Source organism: Pterocles gutturalis, unplaced genomic scaffold (genome assembly GCF_000699245.1).
Source record: "Pterocles gutturalis isolate BGI_N339 unplaced genomic scaffold, ASM69924v1 scaffold31660, whole genome shotgun sequence".
Taxonomy (NCBI): Eukaryota; Metazoa; Chordata; class Aves; order Pterocliformes; family Pteroclidae; genus Pterocles; species Pterocles gutturalis.
In genome coordinates this window covers 16071-41868 of record NW_010141844.1, presented here as the reverse complement: position 1 = coordinate 41868, position 25798 = coordinate 16071, and the positions used below count along the sequence as shown (strand labels likewise).

General features: G+C 40.0%; 1 protein-coding gene across 1 annotated transcript; it reads right to left on the bottom strand.

Moving 5' to 3' along the window:
• Positions 1–10256: 10256 nt before the first annotated feature.
• On the bottom strand, positions 10257–24398 carry ZBTB44 (zinc finger and BTB domain containing 44). Its single transcript, XM_010084170.1, has 5 exons — positions 23381–24398; positions 20085–20169; positions 15615–15778; positions 13092–13392; positions 10257–11015 (listed from the first exon to the last, which is right to left on the bottom strand). The coding sequence occupies exons 1-5, from the start codon at positions 24396–24398 to the stop codon at positions 10733–10735; spliced, it is 1851 nt and encodes a 616-aa protein (XP_010082472.1). The 3' UTR covers positions 10257–10732.
• Positions 24399–25798: the final 1400 nt, after the last annotated feature.

The window sequence follows — 25798 nt, the reverse complement described above, 5'->3', positions numbered from 1 at the left end:
CACCCATCACAGCTGCCTAGCCACGCTATAGATCAAGCTCCTGTAATTCTTTTCATGTCTCCAGAGGTGAAGGCTAAGCAAAACATAAAATTTAACCTCGCAGTGCTTTATTTCTAGCTTGGAGAGATGTCAGAGGCCATGCGAGCTTTCACTTTTCCCTTGCTCCCTTAGAATCCACAGCAACAGACGGAAGGAAGGAAGGAAGCAGGAAAGGCAAGCAAGGACAACGAGATGATTGCACAGACCAACGTCTAGTTGTGGCAGACCTGGCAGGGAATCCAGCAAAAGGCTCATCACAGCTGAGCAGGCGTGTACGGATGTGCTGTATTCTGCAGGTTTGCTTGACTCCTCTCTCACTGAACCTGTTGCAGTAGGACTCAACAGGAGAAATCGTGGAGAAACAGAAAAGGAACAGGATTTCTTTGATAAGAGATCCACCCTAGCATTGTTTTATACACCTACCTCACAACGGCAAATTAATTCCAGGAGGTTGGCTCATGTCTGCCCAAAACCATTAAGGGTACTGAACAGTAATTGCATCCTGCCTCGATCAGACAGATCACAGAAAATGAGCTCTGCACCGCTCCTGTGCAACACAGGCAGGACTCAGGCTTTGCCAGTACAGCCAGCTAGACCAAGAATTGCCCAGAGTTTTCTTTACATGAATTCAAACAGTATTCACTGTAAGGAAGCATTGCTCTCTGAGACACCAGACGCTGCCCGCGCAATGCGCAGCAGCCAGGTTGCCTCCAGTTCCGCTCAAAAACATCTGAACGCCTGCCAGATGGCGAGCGGAGGAAATAATGTGTAGGCACACGTGTTTGTGGGCCTTCTCCTCGGATGGCGTGAATCAGTGACTCTGGAAGCACAACACCCAATGACACAACGTGTTAAAAAGTTGTTTTTTTTAAAAAGAGTTTTAAAGTAGAAGGAACTCGAGCAAAATTAAAATATTGAATTACCTCACTGACAGATTAAAAAAACCCAAGGAGCTGTAAGCCTTAGAAGATAAACAAAATTCTGCCTCTAACACAAATAGAACCTGAAAGAGCAATTCACTTTGTCTGTTCATCAAGATTTTTCACCCTGGGCTTGCACTCACTTCTGAAAAAGAGGATGACCGGAGCACTTTTTTATTTATTTAAAACATAACCAGTCAACCCAAAGCCATTTCTTTTTGTTTGGCTCTTTCTTCCTCTGTATTAATTTCAATTCAATCAACGAGGCAGTTGCATAACTGTTGTTTATAATTGCTGTCACGTCAACCCTGAAACCGATCACTGCAACACTGAAGTTATATAAAAGGTTTTGTTAGGATTTTTGTTATTTTTCTTGTTTAAATTGTGGGAAGATGAAGTCCTGCCCTGGAGAGATGTTTTGGTTTTCTGAGCTCTGTTGCCTATTAGTCCTGGGCTTTGGTGTCTTTTCTCTCCAGTTTTGTTTTACACAGTGCGAGGGTCTGTTTATGCACATAAACTCCAAAACCAGCCCTGTGCACCCCATTAATACACAGGCTATAAAATACACTCTGCTGAGTCAGGGAAGCAATTGGCAAAAAAAAAGAGTAAGCTCTTAAGGAGCGATTTAAACACATTTTTGGAAAGGCAGACTATGTAAATGCTTAAGTGGACTGAGATTGTCATTTACCTCGCTCTTCTGAAGCCAGTGGACTGTTACCCTCCAGTGATGAAGCATCAAACCCTGAGGGAACGTTTCTTCTTGTGTGTGTGTCAAAACATCTTCTTCACTTACAGACACAAAAATGATCCTGGAATCGAGAGTCACCTCCTCCGCCGGCCCCCAAACACCTCGTGGTTTCCCTGCTCCTCTCCCAACACTTCTGGCCATTCCCCTTTGACTCAGAGCTGTACTCACCCGGGAGACTTCTCCCCTGCCTCCAGAGAATTCAGATGATCCATTTTACCATTAGTTTTCTGTCCTTCTAGAGGCACGAATGCCAGGGGCGTTCTCACAGCTATATTGGGCCCAAGGTAGCTTGAAAGCTATACTGCACTGCAGACGTAAATGCTTTAAGCCAACAAATAATTACAGACTGTGCTTTGTTTTGGTGTAAATAAATACTGCCCATACTTATTCAATGTCCCTTCATACCTAAACAAGGAGAAAAAACTAGAGGGAAAAATATACTGAAGTACCATCAACACTCCTCCTGTCTAAAAAAACCCCTCTCAAGACCACAAAATATCTGGTTCCTTACAATTAATATCTTAAGTCCTGCCTCACCGTGGAGAAGTTTTTTTTAGAGATGAGCACAGATTGCAGGAAACCGTGCCTCTCCTTTTCCCTCCGAACTCACGGTAAGTTTGTAAGGGCTAACAGAAGAGCAAAGCAAGGTTCCTGCTGGAGGCTTAAGCGAGTAACCTGTTTCATCCGATGAGAATTAACAGAGAAAAAGACAGCGATACCAGCTGTTTCTGTAGGGAAGCAGCAAGGAAAGAGTTGGTCAATCGATGTTTTTGTACGGTCGTTGTTCAAAATTCCTTCTGAATGAGCACATACAGATTCTGAGTGTGCGCGCGCCTGTGTGCGCAGGGGACAAGCAGTACTTTGCGAAAAAAAAAAATTGTTATCTTCTAAATTATGAGAGTGTTACAAAACAGGGCCTGAGCATCTATGGAAGACCGGGAATGCAGCTTAGCCAGATGCAGCGGATGTATTCTCCAGGACACTCCCACTTCCAATCAGCTGTATTTGAAATGGGGGGTGCCTAAGAGTCACCGATGGTGGCACAGCCAAGCAAAAAATTAACAAACAGTTGAGCAAAGCACTGCTCTTATGTTGAGGTCATTAACTTCAAAATTTAGATAGAAGAGTTCAAATCTCAACAATCAAAGGTTCAAGTGAGATACACAAATAGATGCCCCATGAGTTGCTCTCTAATCTTCACCAGGAGACCTTGTGACTGAGACAAAGGCAACTCATGATCAAGGGCAATTAACTCGAGCCTTCAAGGCTGCTTGCAAAGACAGTTTTAGTTTTCACTCCGGGTGTCTGTGCCCTATTTCTAAAAGGATTCGTGAAAGCTGACTAAGAAAATCCGGGCTACTATCAGTAAGTGCCAATCTGCTATTCCAGAGTGTATGTCTGAAAAAAGTGTTAGGAGTTCCCAAAAAATCAGAATGACTGAAAACCACTGTCTCTGAGCTGTAACTGAGGCTCTAACACGTACACACTTACCCTCACTGCTTGCTCACGGTCTCACCGCAATCTCTGCTCTAAGAACGGTGATGACAGTTACGCTCAGGACTCTGGAGATGCAGCATGCACAAGCAGCTTGTGAAAAGCACTTCAGACATAATCCAAGCCAGGTTTCTCTTAGCAGCTTCATTTTCACCAGGATATCACATACGGAGGAATGGTGCAGTAAGCCCTGGGAGAACTCAGTTCCCTGCTCTACTACATTCTCGGTAGCTATGAGTGCAATCCCATCTCAGCCGCTCTCCTCTGGGCAAAAGAAACAGTACTTCATTACCGTCAGAAATAAAATGCTTAAACACTATAAGGAAGCCACAAAATAACTTAAACAGTGTACATTTGCCTTGTTAAGGACGTCTAAAAAATTCTTGTTTCAAACTGAACTTAAACATATGGTTGTGCTTTGGAAAAATCCGCTCGAGTCCCAAGTCTGAACCTCGATATCCATCAAAGGTACGCATTTTAGCAGTCTTGCCTTAGCTTTAGGATACTGTATGTTCATACACAGTCATACAGGCTGTAGATCTGCAATGGTCTGCTAAGCATCACTGCATACTTCTAACTGGGTCTGTCTGTCTTCAAAGAAGAAAAATTCTTGCTTTTACAGGAGACCGACAGAGTCAAAGCCTTTACATCTCAAACTTTCATTCTCTCCAAAGCCTTCACCAGATACGTTCCCTCTTCCAATTACGCTTTTGATAAAATACTTCTCTCCCTACGCAAGGTCCTCTGGAAAATGAGAACTCGGAATTTAAAACCTCTCAAACCCCTCCATCCAGGGTTCATTGTGGCTGCTTACTCTGCACCATGGAATGCTTTTCCATTTTCATTTTCACTCCCGTGTCAGCTGCTGAACACAATTTGACCGCTAGTGTATTAATCACAGCAGCCTGCTTGTTACTCACATAGGCTACCGGGCAGAGTCATAATCATTTCAGCCAAGCAGTTACAAAACTTCCATTTTCCTACCTGTGCCCTAGCTACGTGTTGATCCAGCCAGCACTCCAGCTCGGTCAGACAGGTGGGTCTGTAGGAGGCAAATTAATTTAATTGCAAGGGTTGCCAGAAACGGCAGAGCTGTATTTTAAGTCCCATAACTCTAGGCTGTTTCATGACTATTCTGATGCTCACAGCTGCGATCGCAATGACTCTGTCTACTGTCCTTTTTAAACATCTTCTCCTTTGACTAATTTGATTAGGCTCATTTCTTGGCTGGCTTTCCATCAATAAAACCCTGTTCAAAAGATGGCCCCACCGCTTCTGCAGAATACAGCCTAAAAGAGAACATTAACAAAAGGCATTGTAATATACAATGGAAAATTAAACAGAAATGTGTACTTTATTCTTAATACTCTTTACTCATGTAACGTCTCCAATCATTTATTAAACTTATTTTGTTTTAAACTACCTTCCTCCCAATGACAGCTTCAGCAACAGTGAGGACTCCTCATACTCAACTACTTTGAGAGTAATTATAAGCAAAAGTTGTAAGAGAATGTAGCACTAGCAACAGAGTTGCACCTTCTTACACAAGGTCAAAGCCAGTCTTTTGTACTGTAAGACAAACTCTGGTATAGTTAAATAACGACACAAAGCAAAGATATACTCCATAAAACATTAATATTTTAATGAAAAATCTTAGCTTCATGTTTCTATCCAAAGACACTCAAAACTAGTTTTTCTCCCCCCCTTAATTTTGACCTATAATGGGACCAGTTTGGAGATTTTTTTTTGTATTTTAGAACATTTTTTTTTAAAGATTAAACAACCAGGCTAGCAAAAAGGTACCCAATACATACTTCTCTTATATCAAACAAGCTAGTATTTCAATACAATGTAACTATACAGAATATATACATTACACATATGATCACAAAGCAAACACTACAGGCTCAGAACAGATTTGAAAAAACATGATATTCACATTGATTACAATAACTCTAAAAATGATTGTAACGTTGAAACGGCACTTAGTTTACAAAAAAAGTCACAAAAATATATATAGCCACCAAGAACTATGGTTCCTGAAAAATACTAATAGCCAGATAGTATTATATAAAATGTGAAGTGTATTTAAACATCGTATACATTAAAAAACAAAACCAAAAACCAAAAAACAATTCTGTTAAGTCAATAAACATGCCAAGTAATCTAGCTGTGGCCAGCATCAACAAGAGAAGCTGTACTGTGGATGAGATGACGACTGGATATACGGCTGGTGACCGGAGACTGGCACAGTTAAGGGGGTTTCACTGTTACTAAAATGTACAAAGAAGCCCAACAATAATTTAATTCACATTTTTTTTTTTTCCTCCAGCTTACTCTTTTCCCTCTTCGGGGTTTCACCATAGGGCAGCACCTAGAGTGAAGGCACTGCAGGAGTAGGGCAAAGAAGCTGTCCAAGAACTTTGTGTAGCCAGGGCTATAAGTCAGAATATCAAAAGCATGCATCAGCTAAACGAATGGTTAAACAAAATCACTCCTCTGGGGACTTCAGCAACCCTCAGGAAGACTGTAGGTACAGTTGCCACACAGGCTGGCAGCACCAGAAACTCATTCAGCTTTTTGTTTTAGTGCAACCAGATTTCTAGGTGAGACCTGTGGGACACTGAATTACTGTGATAGCACACATCGAGTTAACAAAAACCCAGAGCAGTTAAGTACTGTTGCATTAAAAGAATTCACATTTGGTTTTTTATGGTACATTTCCTCAAAACACTTTGAACCGACTCTGTTTAGTAGGGACCTCTGACGTGGCCGAGGCACCGTCTGGCCTTGAACCCTCTTATCTGTCATCGAGATGCTATGGAATTTATTATGTCCATAACTGGAGATGAGAACCCTCCAAAACCGGGTTTCACCTTGTAAGCAAAACTCAAACATAATCGATCTGAATGAAAATTAGCTTTTTTCCATATTCTGATGGTGTGGAAGTTGCAATGGATGTAGGAGCAACGGGGGCTCCTACATCTGTGTTTTCTCCATCCCTGCAGGGTGCACAAAGCTCCCGTTCTATTTGCATACAAAATGCTTCATGGTTTGTCTCAGAGAGAGACCGGCAATAGTCTCAAGTGCTCCTACATCCTGGGGCTGGAGGGGAAAGCCAGCAACCAAGAAGCGACTGAAGCCCTCATATAAAAACTTTAAACCATAGCTTAAAAACAATAAAATTCCATCCCGTAAGGGACATATAGGGATCATAGTCTTATAAAATATATTTTACTGCATTGGCAGCTATTACTTTTTAAAAAAAGCTTAAATTCACACCTTTTAGACTCAAGATACATGTGAACCCAGAACCATTTTCAATAACCTACTCATCTCTCAGTATGAGAGACTTGACCATAGTATCTGCGAGCCTGACAACTGATCTCAAACTGTAGTAAGACAGACAAATCATCAGGAACACACATCTTTTCTAATGTGGTGTAAGAACAGTGACAAGCAGTTCTGACGGGGAGCTTAATTTGCCGAATGTGTAGGCATCCCCATGGATTTCCAGGGCAGTTGTGCTACGTGTCTGCGTCGAAAAACAAAACAAACCCTTAACAACTTGTCCAAATCTCCCGCACAGCTAAAACATCCCTTCTTTTTATCTTCCATTTGTGGGGAAACAGAAAACTTCTGAATTTTTTCCCCTCTCCCAAAACACCACATTAAATCGGGAGCAAAGCTATCCTTTCCTTTCCCATTGCTCCCATCAGACGTACTGCTCTACACAATATGCAAGGAGTAAAGACCCTGCACAGACTCCGAGAATCCGGGTCCCTGGCATACGGCAGAACCTTGCTGGTTCTGCAGTAGTGAAGGCACTCTGCTTGCAAAATAAATGGGTGAGGAAAGGATTTTCCACTCAGTGCAAAGATCGGTGCCACACAGGAAAAGGATATGCAAAAGCGAGACATAAATCAGTTTGTGAATGAATCTGGAGATGACTCGTTGACAAAGAAACTGCTGCAACGGGTCATACCTCTAGCTATTTGGAAGAAATTCTGAACAACTTGTAAGAGCCACGAAGATGACGAAAGGACCAGAGCATCTGCCATACAGGCTGAGAGCTCGGACTGTTTTGCCTGGAGAAAAGAATGCTATGGGGGGATCTTATCAATGTGTGAAACTACCAGATAGAAGGGGCTAAAGAAGATGGAGACAGACTTTTGTCAGGGGCACGAACTGAAATACAAGAAATTCCATCTAAACATACCAATCTTTGTCTCCATCTTTGCAGATATTCAAAACCTGCCTGGACTGAGCAACCTGTTCTCGCTGACTCCACTTGGAGCATGGGAGTTGGACTAGATCATCTCTGGAGGTCCTTTCCAATCTCAACTATTCTGTGATCCTTGCCAAGCAGAAATAAAAATGCATACCAAATAATGAGGGGGGTTTTGGAGGAAAAAAATATTTTAAAGGAAAAAAAAATTACAGAAAAAAGAAAATGCAGGCCAGAGCTCAAAACCCTCGGATAATATATTGAAATAAATCTATGCTTTAGGTTTAATCCCAGGTGTAGTCTAAGGTGAGTTTCTTCTAGCTTAGTTACATATCTATCTCGCTCAATTTGGAATTTAAGTATACTAGCAACAGAGACAGTTTTAAAATGTCCTATGTTTTTACATCTCTCCTGTGAAGAACACCAGTATGTCAAAGAACTGAACACTTCCAACAAGTTAGGGAGAAGAAATAAAATGATATTGGTACATAATCTGTGCTCACTTCTATGGAGAAAAGAGATATTAACAAGAAACAATTACAAACAGGAAAATGTTAACAAGTAAACCCAACCCTAAACCAACCAAACAAATAAAAATCCTCTAGGAACTCTATTGTTCCTGCAGTCGAATCAGATTGAAAAGTGAGAACTAAATTAAGATGTTACAGAGAGATTACAGGGTTGGAAAGATAATGTGTAACACAGTGCAATAAGCAATGAAACCCGTGACTTGCCTTGTACCAAGGTGTTAACAGTTAATGATACTCATTTCTTTTCAAGGAAGAACAGATTCGTGCTACAAAGTATTTTTAACTTTTTTTCCCTGTTTCTCTTTGGTTTGCCTTCTGACATAAAATTTTAAGTATTAAAAATCCAATATCCAGATAAATCTATTCTGTATTTGCATATCTCCTCACCAATAAACTGTTTGGCAAAGTATCTAATGGGTGAAAATTATCAGATTCTAACATAAGATTATGTTCATCTGTATCTGACCACCTTTAATTGTTACATCTGTACCGTCTGGGAAAGTGTTTCTGTGTAAGTACTTTATACTACATGAATCACAAAGGATTCTCATATACCTGGAAAGACTTATTACAAAAAAAGAAAATAATGTATTTGAGTTCAGCGTCACAGCCCTATAATTCAGGATAAAACTCAGCAAAAGGCATTTTCTTGTCTCACTGGCTTCTCAGTTATAGAAATCAGCAGTGGAAGAGAACTGGTCTTTAAATTCAGCCCATCAACAGACACTGGACTAATTCACAGTACAGCAAGCCAAAAAAAGAATTTCTCCTTCAAGCCCTTTTAAGAAGACTTACAAAGGTAGACACACAAGACTGAATTGTAGCAGAGAACTTCTTTGCAGCATGTTTCTCAAACACCCTTTGGATCTGGTAGAGAAACTTCATTCCAGTAACTTGGAAAGGACTTAAATTCCAACTGTTTTCACCCTATTTAACTAAAATGTGTGTTTTTTACCTAAACACAGTGGAGAAAAATGGTTAAAGTCACTGAAACCCTTTAAGCTCTTTCCAAAGGGCAATAATCTTTTTTCCTTACAAAAGCTGGCTATTAGTAGAAACAACTCAGACCTGCAGAGTATCAGAGCTGCCTAAATTAACTGAATACAAATTGATCTTGCAGTATAATTTGACTTTTGTGTCTTCTGTTTCTTCAGGAGCAACCTTTCCTATTGGTTTCATTTGCTCCTCATGTTTGCATAAACCAAATCCGGACAGAAAACAACAAATTAAAAACACAAGATTCAAAACTAAGGGAGTATATCATGCCTTTGGAATACTAAGATCAAGTAATACCTACTCGCTCAGCATGTCATCTGTAGGCGATAGGCATTTGGCATTAAACACTGAGTTAACTTCAGAAGAAGAAAAATCACAAACCTCCTAACGTATTTCCTAATTTAGGTTTCAAAGCAGTACTATAGCCCAAACAGCCTCGACAAAACACTGCTCTGAAAATCCCACACCCTAAATTTGCAGCTTTGTCTAAATATGGAAAAATGAAATTGCAGATCTTTCAATTTATTGCTTACTTGAGCCGTGTATGTAGCTGGAGTAATGGCCTTTAATAAACCGAGCTGGCAAGGATTTAAAATGTTTTGAAACAGGAACAATTCATCATTGCTATATAGGCTTTTTGTAAACAACCCCCTGTTGGGTTAGAAAGTTGGCCTCTAAAGAGAATAAATTGCTTGTTTTGTCCAAAACAGACTAATAAAAATCTCAGAAACTATACATGCATATGTCTAAACAAAAAAAGAAGGTGCAATAACACACAAAAGAGCTCATTTTTTCCCATCTGTAAACTCCTTCTAGCTAGCTGTTGGAGATTAGTAAAAATACTGTATATATAACAGGGGGAAGTGACGAGAACTGCCAACAATCTGGCCACGATTTTAAGAATTCCAGCTTGGGAAAACCTTCATTTTCAGACGTGGTTCCCCTTCTACAGAAAGATTCAGTCATGAGATATTTGTCAGGCTTGCACGGATATATACTTTTCTATCATCCTCAATTCATCATGCATTGTTAGACTTTTCCTGACCGCGGTATTTCCACGCCAAACCTTGGAGATGGGCAAATCTGGACAGGCTATTTGACCAAGCAGTTTCTAAAAGGAGTGGAATATAAGAAGTAGGAATACCTGGCATGACATCACTTGGTTTGTCAAAACTGATTCATCTGAGATGAAAAAGGGACGAAGTGTTTTTAAAAAGTGTACGACTGCTCATTTCAAAAATGCTTACCATTTCCAAGAAAAGGGTTACAGTAAGCGCTTTGAAAACAGCAGGCACAGAGATAGGAAGTGTCATTTTTTTATGCAGAAGATTAAAGCATCCACTCATAACTAGACAAAACTGTTCAATAATGATTCCCAATGCATCCTTTTGTTTGTCATTTTAAAAAGGTTTCCTCTGATTTCCTTCCCTTAACCAGAGGGTCTGCAGAAGCAAGAGAAACTTAATGAGCTGCTCTAACTGTGGAAGAAGAAATAGTTAAAGTGATCTGAATCAGTTGTTCTTCTTTAGAAGTGTATCACAGCTTCCATGATGTTCTGACAAGATCTTTTTGTGCATTCAGTCTTAAATATTTTCACAGAAGTGATCATTCAGTCATGAAAAATAATGTAACATCTGTCGCAGTTTTCTGTTTAAAGCGTAGCTTACAAAGTAAAAAGGGAAAATCTCCCCACTTTTGTTTAAAAAAAATTAAATTAAAATGTACAGGACCAAACACAGGCACTTTCCAAAGAACAAAAATGAAACCAAACCATGAATTATTCAATAGTAATAGATGACAGCTCCGGTTTCGGAGGGTCACCTGTGGCTGCCTCAGCAGTGGCATTAGTCTTTGGCTGCTCTGGCACATCTTCTTCCTTCTCTGCCAACCCACCCAGAGACCCCAAAGGGAAAGTGCTTTCACAATTCTGAGTTGACGAGACCTGTGAAATGACAGGCATTTGGACAGAAGAGTTGCTCTCAAAGCCATGCTCCCCTAGCTCATACTGCCCGAGGGTCTCTTCTTGTTCCTGGTTTAAGTAGTCCGGTACTAGGAAGTCACTAAAAGAGGGGCAAAGGACAGAAGAGAAATGTCATTTCGCAGACAAACATCAGCGATATCACTCTATCAGTTACATCACACAGGCTACACACTGCATTGCACAGAGAACAAAGATATGCATTTCACATTGCTCTAAGATCATCACAGAGACATACTTCACTAAGCACTAGAACCTGGTTCTCATTCAAACACACTAAGAACGTATTCAAAGGCATCTCTTTGGCATTCTTGTGCATCCATATTGCCTACACAGCAACCTTTTATTGTTTAGATTGTATCACCTTGATGAGAAGGAAAGTTAATGCCTGGAACATCTTAGGGCACTGAAAACCTCATTGAAAAAAGGGAGCACTCAGCCTTTAAAAACAGAAACAAGAAGGAGTTCAGCACCAGCAAAGATGCGGGACTTTTCCTCCACTGAGATAAGATCCACCCACGAACCAGCAGCAGCACTCCTCTCAGAGTGGACAGGCTGTAAACAGAAGCATGAGGAGGGGAAGCAAGGGTTCTGCTGAAAGCACAGGGAGGCTGCCAGCTGCAGCGGTGTTTCGTGATGTTGACACGTATCACTGTGGAAAGAAGAGAATTGCACTTCCTTCCCATTTCAGTCCTTTCTGGACAACCGTTCCGTTGCTCTTACCAACTGACGGCTGAGTGTATCCACAGAAAATCTACCAAACTCTCCAGTAGTATTTTCAGAGCATGAGCACATAACAAAGATAAAATGTCTTTGCAAATTTTCAGCACCAGACGTGTAGGTTTGTACTTGAGGCAAGTCATTATCTATTACATATATGCAAGTTTATATGCTTTGGTTCCAAAGCAGTCCTTTTCAACAACAGCAGCATTCACTGCTTCAAATCCAAATCCACAATCAACGATGCTAAACCTAGTGTTTGTAAATTCAGACTAAAGGAAGGCTTATAGATAATTAAAATCATATACTTTAATTTGATGACAACAATGAAGTGCTTACGACAATCATGGCATCACCCCTTAGAACTTTCACTCTAGTGTTGGCACAAGTGCTAAGAACAAGAACTGTGTAAACCCAGAGACACGAAACTTCTGTACTTTTAAACAATATTCTGTTGGAAATACAGTGACTGGCTTTCCTGGTCTGCTTTGCAATTTTTTTATCCTACATCACTTCTGAGATAACGAAATAGAACAAAATGCTGAAATGATTCGTAGGGGAAAAAGCGTAATGTCTAGAAATCAAAGGGATGGTACTGTAGCTGCTGTAACATTTACAAAACATTTCTTTTGTGCTTCTGAAGACAGATGACTTACACACACCAAGCTGCGTCCTCTGTATAGATTTAAGAGCTGTGAGATCTATCTTCCTCCAGCTTCCCTCATCTACTTTCATGTTTTTCTATCTCAAATTGCAACGGTTACAAACATTTATTCCAAAATGAGACTACAGGGCTAGTCTCATGCCTCAGAACACTTTAAATAGTCTTTAGCAAAGTGCATTTGTGTGATATGCCAAGTCATTTGTGCCCTGATAAACAAGGAATGTCCAACTAGCCCCTACTATTTCAAACCCTATTAGTCTGATCATTTAGTAATATGTAACCTAGAAAATTAAAAAAAAAAAAAGAAGGTATGGAGTCGTGCAATCTTTCCACAACACCCACCATCAAGCAAATACTTAAAATGAAGCCACATGTCTATTCCCTATGTAAGTGAACTGGATATGTAGGAGATTTTGAATAGCAAATCATTTCTAGAATTCCACAGATACTACAGCATAGAATGCTATGGCTTAACACCATTAGGCTGCCCACGGATACTACTGAAAAGAGAAATGAGGTAGCCCAAAAGCAGCTTCTGCACATCGCTCGGTTCGTCAGTGCCCTCCTATATACCTTAGACACCGTAAGACAGACCAGATATAACAGATAATGGCGCAAGAATGAATTTGACTGAAATTAGCTGGCAACCTGTTGAGAAGCACAGCAGGCTGCCCTGAAAGCAGGAAGATGATTTAAGAGGAAAAAAAAGACAAAAAAAAAAGGCAAAAAAAAAAAAAGCAAGTTTCCCTGTTAGGTTTTTGCTGTGCACCTCACCTGCTCTGGAAGTAGTTTGCTAGCTCTGACGCTTCATGGTTCAAGCTCCTCAGGTGAACGATTAAATTTCCAGAGTTGGTGAACATGGCGCCACATGTTTTGCACTCGTAAATCCGAGGCTTGCGGATAATATGCCGGGAAACCCGCATGTGGTGTTTATATTCCCCGAAGGAAGTGAAAGTGGCACTACATATCTGGCACCGGAAACAGCGTTTACCTTCGTGCTTCAGGCGATGCATCTTTAGCGAGTAAGCTCGGGTGAACTTTTTCCCACAGCGGTCACACTGAAATGGTTTAATGCCTGCAGAAGAGAGAGTAAAAAAAAAACATTCACCTTTTGTAATGAGAGGTCACTGGCAAAATCCTTCCAGATTTCTAGCAGCAAAAAGAGAGCAGCTGTGGCCAGTCACAGCAAGGTGCTGCTTTAGGAAAAAATTCTCTGGTTAACTTTAGAATGGCAGAAACAATTAGAACAGAGCTACACTCCCTCAGAACTAGCTGCCAATAAATTTCATAACAATGTGACCTGTCCATAATTCTTACATGTCTTCTTCCCCTCTGTTTAAAATGAACATAAACCTCCACGGATTATACTCCAGTTAAGATGCTGAGCCACAGCCAAAAAGTATCCGATGCAGCAGTCATTTCAAACCATCTTTGAATCCCTTTGATCTTGGGAGATTCTTGTGCCAGACTGGTTCCCAACAATTCAATTATCAGACTACCCTTAATTGCAACGCCTTTTCCTGGCTGCCTTTGGCCTCAGAGAAGTGTTCTGGCAGGGGGACCGTGCGCACAAGGATGCCCCTGTAATGCAGCAGGAACGGTGATAAAAGGGTGAAGTAGCAGCCTTTATACTGCGTGGGAACCTTTCTATACAAGAACTTTCAGCAATTTTGCATGACAGGCAGCTCTCTAAGACAGTTTAGGTTCATGCCTCTCGGTTTTTTCTTGTATTAATTTAGAAATTCTCTTACTAGTTCATTTTTCATTTGATATACTAATAAAACCCTAAAACATACAAGCTCTGCAACATGTTGCCACGGCGGAGAGTAGGTAATCACATCCAAACAGAACTACTACAATACAAAAGACTGAATCACCAAAAAGTTAAGATTTAGTAAAAAGTCTGAACTCCAGAAAGTCTGGAAATCCAAACACGAGGCCAACAATCTGGAATATGGAGCTTTATTCATAATAGGGCTGTCAAGGAATTAAAAAGGGTTTTTCAAAAGGCTGAATGTGCATCAGTCCAGGCTGTTAATTCCACCAGCCTTTCACTCTACTCTCCTTACGTTCAAAAGCGGGAGCTGAACTTTTAATTGGGGCTTTTATATAGAGAAAGCTGTAGTTAAGGTTACACTGAAACTCCTTGTTAAGCATGTGAAAACAAGTTAATATACTAGAATATTGTCCTGTGGAGCTAAAACTTTTCAGGCTTTCCTACTGTCCAAGGGCATCTATTTCCTCTGAGAGTTTGAGGAAAATCTCTTCAGCCATTTTGCTTATGTGAAAACACTTTCAACATTTACAAGTTTGGAGAGTTTCTTTTGCATGCTAATTACTCTAAACCAGCTATTCAATTCTCTCCCAACTTTGCCCAGGGGTTGCCAGTCGACAGATCAGTCAGAGATGCTTTGCTGAAGCCTGTCTGCTGTCAGTTAAGACTTTAGCAACCGGCTTGGGATAATCTCACACCCAACGTGCCCACAATGCTTGCTTTTTTAAGTATTAAACACACATTATTATATCATGTGGTCATCTGTCCACAGGTAAAAGTCAAGCTCAAACCAGAAGATGCTAAACCATGAGGCTTAGGGCTCAACTGCAAGAGCCCCTCAATATTCCCTTCATGTCCCAGATAATGCCGACAAGTCTTGGAAAACACTGACAGCAAAGACATTAGGAGTTTGTACTTAAGTTAGAAATCAAAATTAATGCAACAGTTTGGGGATCAGGACTCAGAGAAAGCATTCAAGAAACCTTTTGCTACCTGTACCATCTGTAGTAGCTAAATTGATTATCAAACCAATTCAGTTGTCCTGCAATCCATCCCCAAATTCTGAGATCCAAAGGCATACAACATTCTTCAATGCAAGGACATAAGAGATAATATTTTCTTATGGCTGCAAGTCTCCTCTAAAACAACAGCAGACAATTATAACATGTAAGAGGAAAAATTTCCATCTAAATCGCTTCTTTTTTATAATAAAATAAGGCAAGTATACTTTATTTCATCTCAAATCTTTACCGTGAAAATGACTTATTCAGATGAGTTTCAGGCAATCAGCTTTTTTTCAGTCCACATAAACGCTAATCATCCATGAGCAGAGCTATCAGTCAGGTTTGATGTATCAAAACAAGCATTCAATGAGACATATCTCTACCCAATCTTTCCGAAATCAATTCTCAAGCACTTGGCAGGTGATTAAAAAAGAATTGCATTATTATATTTGCCGCACAGTGAGCAAACCTCTGCCAGTCTATAAATTGGTAATTTTTGGAAACGGTTCAGTTTCTTACCTGAGTGGATAAGCATGTGTTGTTTTAAGTTCTGAATGCGAGTGAACCGGACCCCGCAGGTTGGACACTGAAAAGGTCTGTCTGGACCGTTTGGGCTGGGTCTCTCTGTGCTGCTGGTAGAAGGAGCAATGTAGAGTTGGTAGGGATACTGAACGTTCTCCAAACTACAAAGAAAAAATTCACTCATTTACAAGCAAGCTAGAGAGAACAAAATCAGAAGCCTCGTCTGTGGAAATCTGAACCTTGAGGACATTTGTATGAGAAGAAGAAAAAGACGGGTCTTTCGCATTTCTGTTGAGATCTTTATTTATGCCGGAAATCTCTGCCTCTACAGCAATGACTGACCTGAAGCCTTATAGTCACTGACTTTGCACACCAGAACAAAAACAAAGAATAACCTCTGACTTCTGTTTCTTTGGGCAACACGTCTGAGCACCAGCCGCAAACTGAACTTTATTTTCCAGGCATGGGCATTTGCTCAAGCATAGTGATGATTTACAACCAGCAAACAGTCCCTGAGGAAGAATTTAAAGAACTGAGCAAACTGGAAAGCAAAGGAGTATTTTGCAGCTTCTGTGATATTTACAAATGAAATTAAAGCCGATTCATTTTCATTTCAGTCCAAGTTCAACAAACAAACATTAGTTTCTACAATTACATATTTCAAAGTTTAAATTATTAATCTAATTAATCAACATTTGCTCCATGATTCCATCGGCTCTATAAGAATATCTCAAGCGCTCTGCTTAAAAAACAGCACACAGACTATAATAAAGGAACAACTTAACTTTCAAAGTAATTTATTTAAAACTGACTAATTGCTCCTACATAGCCTCTAGCTGCAAACTGTTTAAGGGAACTGCAGTGTTATAATCCAAGTCCTCTGGCAAGGAGCTTGCTTTGCTAAAGGGCACAGTGAAACAAAAACAAATCTGCTGGTACAAACATAATAGCAATAAGAGTTTGTACTTACCTGGGGTTTCCCTTTCCTGAGCATTAAGGTCTATATTTTTTGTTGAAATAGACATTTCAGCTTGCTCACAGCCTGACGGCAGATCAGATGTCACTGGCAGCAGGGAACTGCTCTGCAATTTTAGTTTTACTAAACTGTAATGTCTGAAATGTACTGAGAAAAAAAGTATAATGATACCTTAACTGTCTCTACCTGCTCTGCAAATGGATGTCAATACAGCTGTGAGAACTGGGTATCTGAATTCTGAGTACAATTATGGGTCTTAGTGGCAAAAGTTCCAGCGGTAAGATTTATCTGGAAAGAGAGAGCACCAGGTATCTCTCAGTGCACACAAGATAAAAGAGTTTCCTGCAGGAGTTCAGTACGAATCAGTCTGTAAAACCAGTAATGGTTTCTGGTCTCACACGGAACTGGAATAATATTTGCTCTAAAGAAGAAATTTTATTGCCCTTCACTTCTTTTTATACACAGTAGGGTCCCAGAGAGCTGTGGAAAAGACAGATGCTGGCAGACCTGTTAATCTTTGCTACAGGGAATGTTTGCAAGAGGGAAGTTACCAGCTGATATCCTGGACCCAGCAGAATGTACTTCACTGCCACTTACGGGTCTAAAAGAGCCAACCGATGGCTCCCCAAATGCTCTTGGAATAAATGAGGGTGTTTTTAAACATTGGTTCTGATTTGCCTAACCGAATTTCCAACAAACTCTGGCACTTCTGTTTCTCTTTGTGAGCAGATCGCTAGATAAAGAACAGATTTTACTCTATTCAGATGTGGAAACACCAGTTTTGTCTCCGGAGTTGGTATGCGTCAGGGGATTGTGAAGAGGCAAAAGCGTGTTGTGCTCCTACAGCTTTCTAGGGAGACACTCAAGCTAGGGCAGAAATCAGGAGCCACAGCTCTCCTTTTGTTTCCAGCTTTCCTGTGCTAGCTCATCCTCAAAGCCTGCACTGCGGCCAGCTTCTCTGCAATTGAAACAGAAAGGAGAAGTGCTCTGGGGACAGTGTTCCCAGAAGAAATTCAAAATAAAGTTTGGGTTTTTTTCCTACATAAAAACTTCACTATGAGAAAGGCTGGTGAAAGCAGATAAAATGGGTTAAAGCTACCAGTGACTGGCACGTCTTTTTCCATCCTTACACTGCAAGCAGGCTGAAATACCTATTGGTGACATAACTGATGACCTTAGCACAATGAAGAAATTACGTCTGAAGCACAATCATATTTTTTCTCTCCTGCTTCTTTCTCCCCATATATACTCAGACTTCATGACTTGAGATTTGTGATAAATGTGGTACTTAACAGCTGAGATTTGTCTAACATCTCAGAGAGTTTCTGTAACCGCTAAATCAAGAGATGGGTTTAAAATGTTTTCACTATAACACTAAAATATTCTACTTGCAATTTTCTCTTCTTTTCACCAAGAGATTATATACATATTGAACTACATAGAACTAAACTCTGATAAATGCAAATGCCAGAATGCTCAGTGAGCCTAGAAATGTTCTCAGTTTGTAAATAACAATTATTTCAGAAAAGTGGAGGTTCTCATTATGTCGGATCACAGAGATCTTTTATAATTGAACCTTTGCAACTCCTTTTTAAACGCAGCCAGGAACTGATACAGACACTAACTGCTAAACCAGCCACGGCTGAATTACAAATCTATGTTACAAAATGTATTACAATCCAAATGCAAAATATCAGAGAAAGAATATATCAGACCTCACTGTGAAACAGGAGTTTTAATACTGACATGCTGACAACAATTACATGTGACCCCCTGTTTATGAAATGTCGATTACGGAGGAGGATCAATTAATTATGTTAATTATTTAACACAGGAGCTCAAGAGATATTCTAAATTTTGAAATGTTTATGATTCCTTCCGCAGTGATAAGGATGCCATATTGAAAGACCTTTAGATGGAACAGTCTTTTTCTCTGTTTTACGAATAGAAATATAACAAAGACATACTCAAACGCACATTTTTCAATAGAAATTTGCATTGTCCACTCACAACTGAATTTGACATTTTGAGAATCTCTGCTAATAAAGCAATGTACAATCAATTCTCATAAATCCCCACAGCCATTAGTTCCCTTATTGTTTATATAAACAATGTGCAAATTCTAGTTTGTTTTGCTGATGCTTCTGTTACTCTGAGATTGTTTTCAAATTTGGGCATAAACTGAGGCAAATATTCTTTCCTTCTCTGCATGGAAGAGATCTTTTAGTGGGAATTTTCAGTGGGTTAAGAGGATTGTATATATTTTGAGTTTTCTACATAGTTTGTGCTGAAGCTCTGCAATTTTATAGGAAATTTGTGAAATAATCCACTGCTGAAAACAAATAAGCCACTTGACTTTAGAATTACAGCTTTAAAAACCTCGATTAGTTCGAATGCAACATGTGCTCCTACTACTAATTCAAACCCTAAGTGCTGGGTATTATTTTTTCACTGAGGTTTGTTAGCAGATAGATAAAATCTTCTGTGTCATACAGAAAATCTTATCTAGGCAGTTATTTTCCCTTCAGATTTAATCCTACAATAGTTTTAGACAGAAAGGCAGGAAAGATTTTACACGCTATGAAAATGCAGCTCTTGATAGTTATCTCTACAGGGAGTTTCACTTAACACATTTTCTGGAACAGCTCCCAAAGGTTCACGCTTCTTTCTCAGACCCACTTGTCTACCAAAACACTGTGCAAAAGCGAGCTTGTCACTACTTTAAAATTATTTTGCTTAGAAAGGGAATAGCTAGCTATGCGCCATCCTTGACACATACCACAAAAGCAAAGAAATAAAAGTCAAACCAGCTGTGTGTACCCTTGTATGCCACTCGCAGGTACATCGCTTTTCTCTGGCAGAACCACGATACATCTTTGACCAAACAGACCCATTTTAGTTCAGCTTTCTCTGCCAGCCTTCCCTTATAAGGGACGACCTTAATAAATCACTCATTCCAGCACAGCAGAAGACCGCTAAATATTTACAGTAAATGACACACAGCATCTTGGTAGGAAGCTACGTGTAGAAAGTTTGGGAGAAAAGATTTAAGGCTGTTCTGGCTGCTCTGTGGTTTATGGCAATAGCAAAACTCTGGTGAAGCCAAGATGAGGTACCTGTTCTCTTTCTGTTGCTTTTGTAGCTTTACACCAGCTTTAGCATGCATACAACCACACCTGTTTCACAGTCAAGATTTTTTAATCTATTTATTAATAAAGAGCAGTGATGAAGAAACAGCAAAAACATTAGTATCTTTCTTCACCAGTGTTGCCTGGAAATAGCCAGGAAATGAAAAGCAACAAGTAAGCACATTCTGACTTTCATCACCTACATTCTTCTAAAGCATCTGATCCTTCAGGCACTGATTGTACTTTGATCAACACAGAGAAGTATATGTACAAACAACGAAACATCCTGGGATTAAGGCTGGGTAGGTTAATTACAGCACAGCAGTTGCTGCAGAACAGTTTGCACACTACGTTGGTACATACCGATCATCATCATCTGCATGAGCGTTAGTGCCGGAGGTACTTTGGAGTGTGGGCAATCCCTCCGTAACCCCCTCATCTATTGAGCCTAGGCAAAGAAAAAAGGGCAACTTAATGCAAATAAGTGTTCAATAAGGGTTGGGGGGGCAGGTAAATACACATAAAGCTTGCTTTCCGAAACCTCTGGGAGACAGACACTGCTGCCTGGGTGATAAGATACTAGGATTGTCTTGGGAAAATCATGTAGAAAACCCAGAAGCAACGTGTTCCAGCTCTTCCTCTGTACACATTACCTAGAAAATGGACAACTCCATAAAGGGCTAGTATTTGGCACACCTATAAAATGGAAAGAATCTATGTTAAATGCAGACAGAATTTTCAAAACACATCCAGTACTAACACTGCAAAGCAGAAATGTTACCTTTCCCTCAAGCGACTATTTCATCAGTTTTCAAGGCTCTTTGAGCAATAAAGAGTTCAATCCCGCTACTCTACATTGCTTTTGTGTTCCAAATCTTCCAGATACATACATTTGTTGAAAACACCTTAATTTATTGATAGGATGCTGAGACAGCAAGAGCCCTCTGAGAAATCAGAAACACAAAAGAGACCAAACACCTGTTTGCAAGGGAAATACATACACAAAACCATCCCAGAGCTTTGTTCAGTGCACCAACGTTCAAACAAATGCAGTTAGATAAACCATGAATTTGGGAACCCTTCTCTAAAAGCACGCTAGGAAAATCCAGTATCATTAGGTATACAACGACAAGTGTCAGACAAAATGGAAAACTAAAGAGAAGGAAACCTGGAAAGAGAAGCGGAAAATGTGCTTATTTTGACAAAAAGAATGAGAGTACTGTCTCCAAAAAAGGCTGTCCCTATAAAGGACAGTGTGTTCTATGAAACCCTACCGAAGTGAAAGATTATTGTCTTAACATGACCCCATGCTGTGGGGCCAGTGATGGGACAAAGCTCGCATCTCTATCGGTTTCAAAATAACATTAGGAGAATCAAAATTTACAGTTTTGTTATGAGCTGACAAACTATGTTTGGGAAATTCAGCAACTATCAATCTATTAAAGTCACAAAAGTTAATCCCATTTTGATTTATTCTTTTCTCATGAAATCCTTAACTGAAGTCTACCGAAAAATAAGCCCAACTGCTCTTTGTTTTAATTTTACGCCCTCACCTCTCAAATGGAAACAGTGTTAATGAGTTATGAAAACATCTTCTCAGACATAGCTATTGTTGTAACCACAATGACTTATTTATCAAGGCCCTGCTTCACGTCTCCTTCTGTATTATCAAGTGCTTCCAAATATAATAAATTGCAAATGAACTATACTTGAAATTGCCCAAAGAGTGAATAAGAGCTTTTTGCTATATCAGAAAGAATGCTTTTATAAATGCACTATAAGACACTGAGATAAATATATGCAATTATAGGAGGAAAATGTGTTCAGGGAAGAGAAAGCTGTACTTTAACATATCTCACTGCCTCCATTTACTGTTCTTGTATTAGTGCATAAGGAAATACATCTTTGGGAGGTAAAAAGTGCTTTCTAGGTACAAAGCGTGCCTTATCATATATTAAGTACATGTGAACTGGGCTGAAAAGCAAGAGCACTGTTTCTCCTTATAGCAAAAGGTGAAGACAAACGATTGTGAGGACAGTTAATAATGTTATGCCAAGACCACTGAATATTAATTCAAACACACGCGAGGACGAAGAGCAGATTTGTACTTTGAAGGTTTGGGGCGAGCGTTTTTTCTCTCTGTAGCCATTTAAAGGAAGAACATGCTATACTAACATCCTCAACAAAAGACATTAAAGTTTAAACATTATAATCACTAAAGCCTTAAGATCCTTCGCCCCATGCTGGGGCAAGTCCCTTCCGAAGTTCCTACTACAATGAGTTAAAAACTGAGTCAAACTAAACCTGTTCTTGAACAACGACCACTTTTCCTGGAGACTACCCAGCAAACAAATTGTTTCTTCTAGTTTTTAATCTGTTCATTATTTTGGCAAACTACATTTAGGGATTTATATTTAATCTGATATTAAGTCTGCTTCTCAGAAAAGGTAAACAGCCTTGCCTCCAGTAAATAAAATATTTTTGTTTGGAAAAAGCATCACCAATCTATAATATCAACACAAGGTATACAAACTGACGGGCAAAAACAACAACATAAAATCTTGAAGGATGGGATAAATTGAAAATATTTTCATTTCTTTTTTGGGCGTATTACCTGAATAGTTAACACCACTGATTAGACCTTACGCTGACCAAACAAAACAACAATGCAGGCTACTAGACTACCTCTATTTGCTGTGTTGTAGTTTATTTATTTAATTAGCTGAAGCAGCCTTTCATGTATACATTACTTGAATGAAGCAGACTAGTACATTTGCCATTCTTACCCTCTTCAAACAAAACAGGCTTTATTAAAAATCCTTCAGTAAACAAACTCTACTGAGCCCAGGTCAAGTCACTTAACTGAAAGCAAAATAGCTGACTGAGGCAAAAATTTGGTAATTAAACTAGAAGTATTGCAAAACCTCTATCTTCTGACTTACTAAAAGCATTCTGCACAAAGAGGGGGAAAAAAAGATTGTTACAGTAACCTTTAAGTATTAGTTATTAATAAACAACAGCCTGCCAGAAGAACCCAAAACTGGCTTCAAATTGTCTTTCATGGAAAAAAGGTTTCTCTCAGCAATTGGCAGTATTTGAAGAAGCAACTTGAGAACCAAATCCCACAGAAATGGAAAGATTCTCAATATTATGACTGTGTGGTTTTGTTTTCGTCTGAGGCATTAAGATGACAGGGTTTCACCACTTATTTTGCAAATCTACTTACAAAGGCTCTCTGTCATGATTATACAAGATTTTATGTCTGATGCAAAGTACCATTCTATCCCTCTGTGGCTACAGCCACAAGTCTCTCAGATTTGGTGTGGCAGCTCAGCTGAGATCATGCCTTTTGACACTAATGAAAACAGAATTATTTTCCCCAGTCCAGGAACTAGAGGTAAAAAGGGGTTATCGAACCCTTCTGAATAAGGACGTCTACCAAGAGGCTTACCTTTCTTAGCTGCCTTCTATAAAATTATTTAAAGAGCTCCAAGTCCCATCCCCCCACCAGGGTTTATATGTACCATTTCATAAAAAAAGGAAACAAAATGCAGTTTCACAGAAGCAAAGCATGAAAAAAACACAGAGCAGATTCCCTCCAACAAAATCACAAGGGCACACATATTTGTACATATATCCAACCCCAGAAATGGTCATACCTATAGAGGAAGACTGTGGGCTGATCAGGAGATCTTCCTGCACTTGCTCGCTTCCCGGGACTGTCTGTTGATCGCTCAGAGAGCTCTGGGATGCGCTAACAGGCTGCGACACTTCCTCGTGAACCTCCTCGTCGCTTAACCTTTCCACTTTGACACGCACGTCTTCTTCAATCACAAGGGGAGAATTGGCTTTTGTGCTCTCACAAGTCACGTAATCTGCAATTCTTCTGTTGGACTCGGAGGGCCCAGGCATTTCCATAGTCCTAGAGTTCTCTGCCTGCTTCACCTTCTCAGACTGAAGTCTTCGATCAATTCCAAAAGGAAAAGTCCAGGGAAAAGCTAAGGATGAGTCCACGGGTTGGTTTCTGGACTCTGGGTAAGAAGTTGAAGGATTCAGCACTTGGGGGGAACTTGTTTGTGTGTTACACTTAAGGGGGCTCTCGGGAGACATCACGATGTAGCTTTTGCGCTTTCGTCGTGACTCTCGGCAAACAGGAATGGTTCTTTCCACTACGCTGCACTCAGAAGAAACTGGAGAAAGGCTGCCGTCTCGAGAAGTAAAATTGCAGTTTGCGCTGTTCTCCTGTCCTGCATCCAGCACCTTCTCTTGCTGGCTGTTGGGCGTATTCCACAAAATGCTGGACTTCATGAACTCTGAGCACGTGCTGGCAACGCTGAACATCTGCATGTAGCTGGCTGCAGCCAACACATCGATAATGTTTTCTGTGTTAATAGAGAGCGTTGCTGTGTAAGCATATTCCAGAAGAGGTATAAAACCAGTCACTGTCACGTGGTGCAGGTCTAACACGCTCTTGCTCTCGTCTTCTGCTTGGCCGACGAGTTTGGAACGGAAGAAGTCGCTGCAGGCGGCCAAAACCACTTTGTGCGCCCTGAAGATTTTGTCCTGGACGCGGATGGTGATATCACAAAAATGTCCATCGTTGCGGAGCATGTTCAGCTTTCCCAGCATCTCCTGACTGTGAGCAGGGGAATTATGAGTGAATGTTTTAACACCCATTTTTTCACCTTTCTGCTAGCGTTCCTTCCACATACGAGAGATCACAGGTATCCTAAAACAAAGAGGAAAACTGTCATTTTCATCTGTGAGAGCAAAAGGGAGGTGGCTTCATGATTATAAGACTCTGTATGAACAGCAGGATTCTCTAGGGTCAGGTTTTTCTAGAATCCAGAAGGTGCAAGAGACAAACTCTACAGAAATGCAATTACCTGCTTATAATTTTCAAAAAAAAGATCAAATTATCTGCAATCTATCACGAATATGATCTTCCACATTTCTGCTACTGCCCACTCAAAACAAATTCCTAACACAGTTTAGATATAAACGAATGTCTGTAATACTAAAAAGAAAGCATTTTTGAAACGATCATTTGTATAAGAAACCTGTATTTTTATTTTCTGGGCTCAGGAAACTATTGCTCACAGTTCTTAAACCTGACAGACTTTGTCAAATGTTTCTTTTAAGTGGAAAAGACTTGGGTCCACTTACAAGTGTGCAGGAGCAAGCTAATCTCCCAGAGAAGGTATTTAACACCAGAAAAGCTTTACAGAAACTACAGCATGAATTTTCAGAGGATGGAGTTCAAGCTAGGAAACATAAAATAACAGTTGCCAATAGCTCTGCTTTCCTGCTGTAGTGCAGGTACCGATTGTCTAAAGCTGCTTTAAATAAATAGTGTCGGATAAGGATGAGAAGTTATCGAAAATTCCTTCAAAAACACAATGGTTATAAACCTCAAAGGAAAGTTTAGGTTTAAATCAAATACACGCAAATTGATTTTATATATGTGATAAATAATACAAGGAGGGCAACTTCTTTCTTCTGGGTGTTAAACATCAACAACATAATTGGATCTGCTGGAGTCAGCCAGCTTCTTCACATCGTCCTTCTCCTTTCTCTTACACGTATGCAAAAACACACCACACTTGCAATTTGCTCACGTGGAGCTTCGCAGGTAGGAAGAGCGCTGCAATTTTGGAGCACCTTACCACAATCTCACAACGGCAGCTGTCAGAGCCTTCCTCGATCTACAGACATTTACACTTGGCTGCTTCTTGTTCCTACAATTTCATGTTCGACACTGCAAACCCTTGCAGACAGAGGAAAAATACCTATTTGAGAGAATCAGATTAACTAACACTTAACAATATAAATGAAGTCTGAAACTGTAAGGGCCATTTGGATTTAGAATGAAATTTCACACTACTGCAGAGGAAAAAGTTAAGCACAAGCAAAACACTCCCTTCAGCGAAAGAAAACATATCGACCTCAAGAGGCATCTGAAGATCCCAGACTGTTTGTTCTCCAGCACAAATCAAATGAAAAGCATATTTAATTGATCTCAGACCAACACACGACAGTAAAATCTTGTAGCAGCACATTCTAGAACAGCCTTGGGA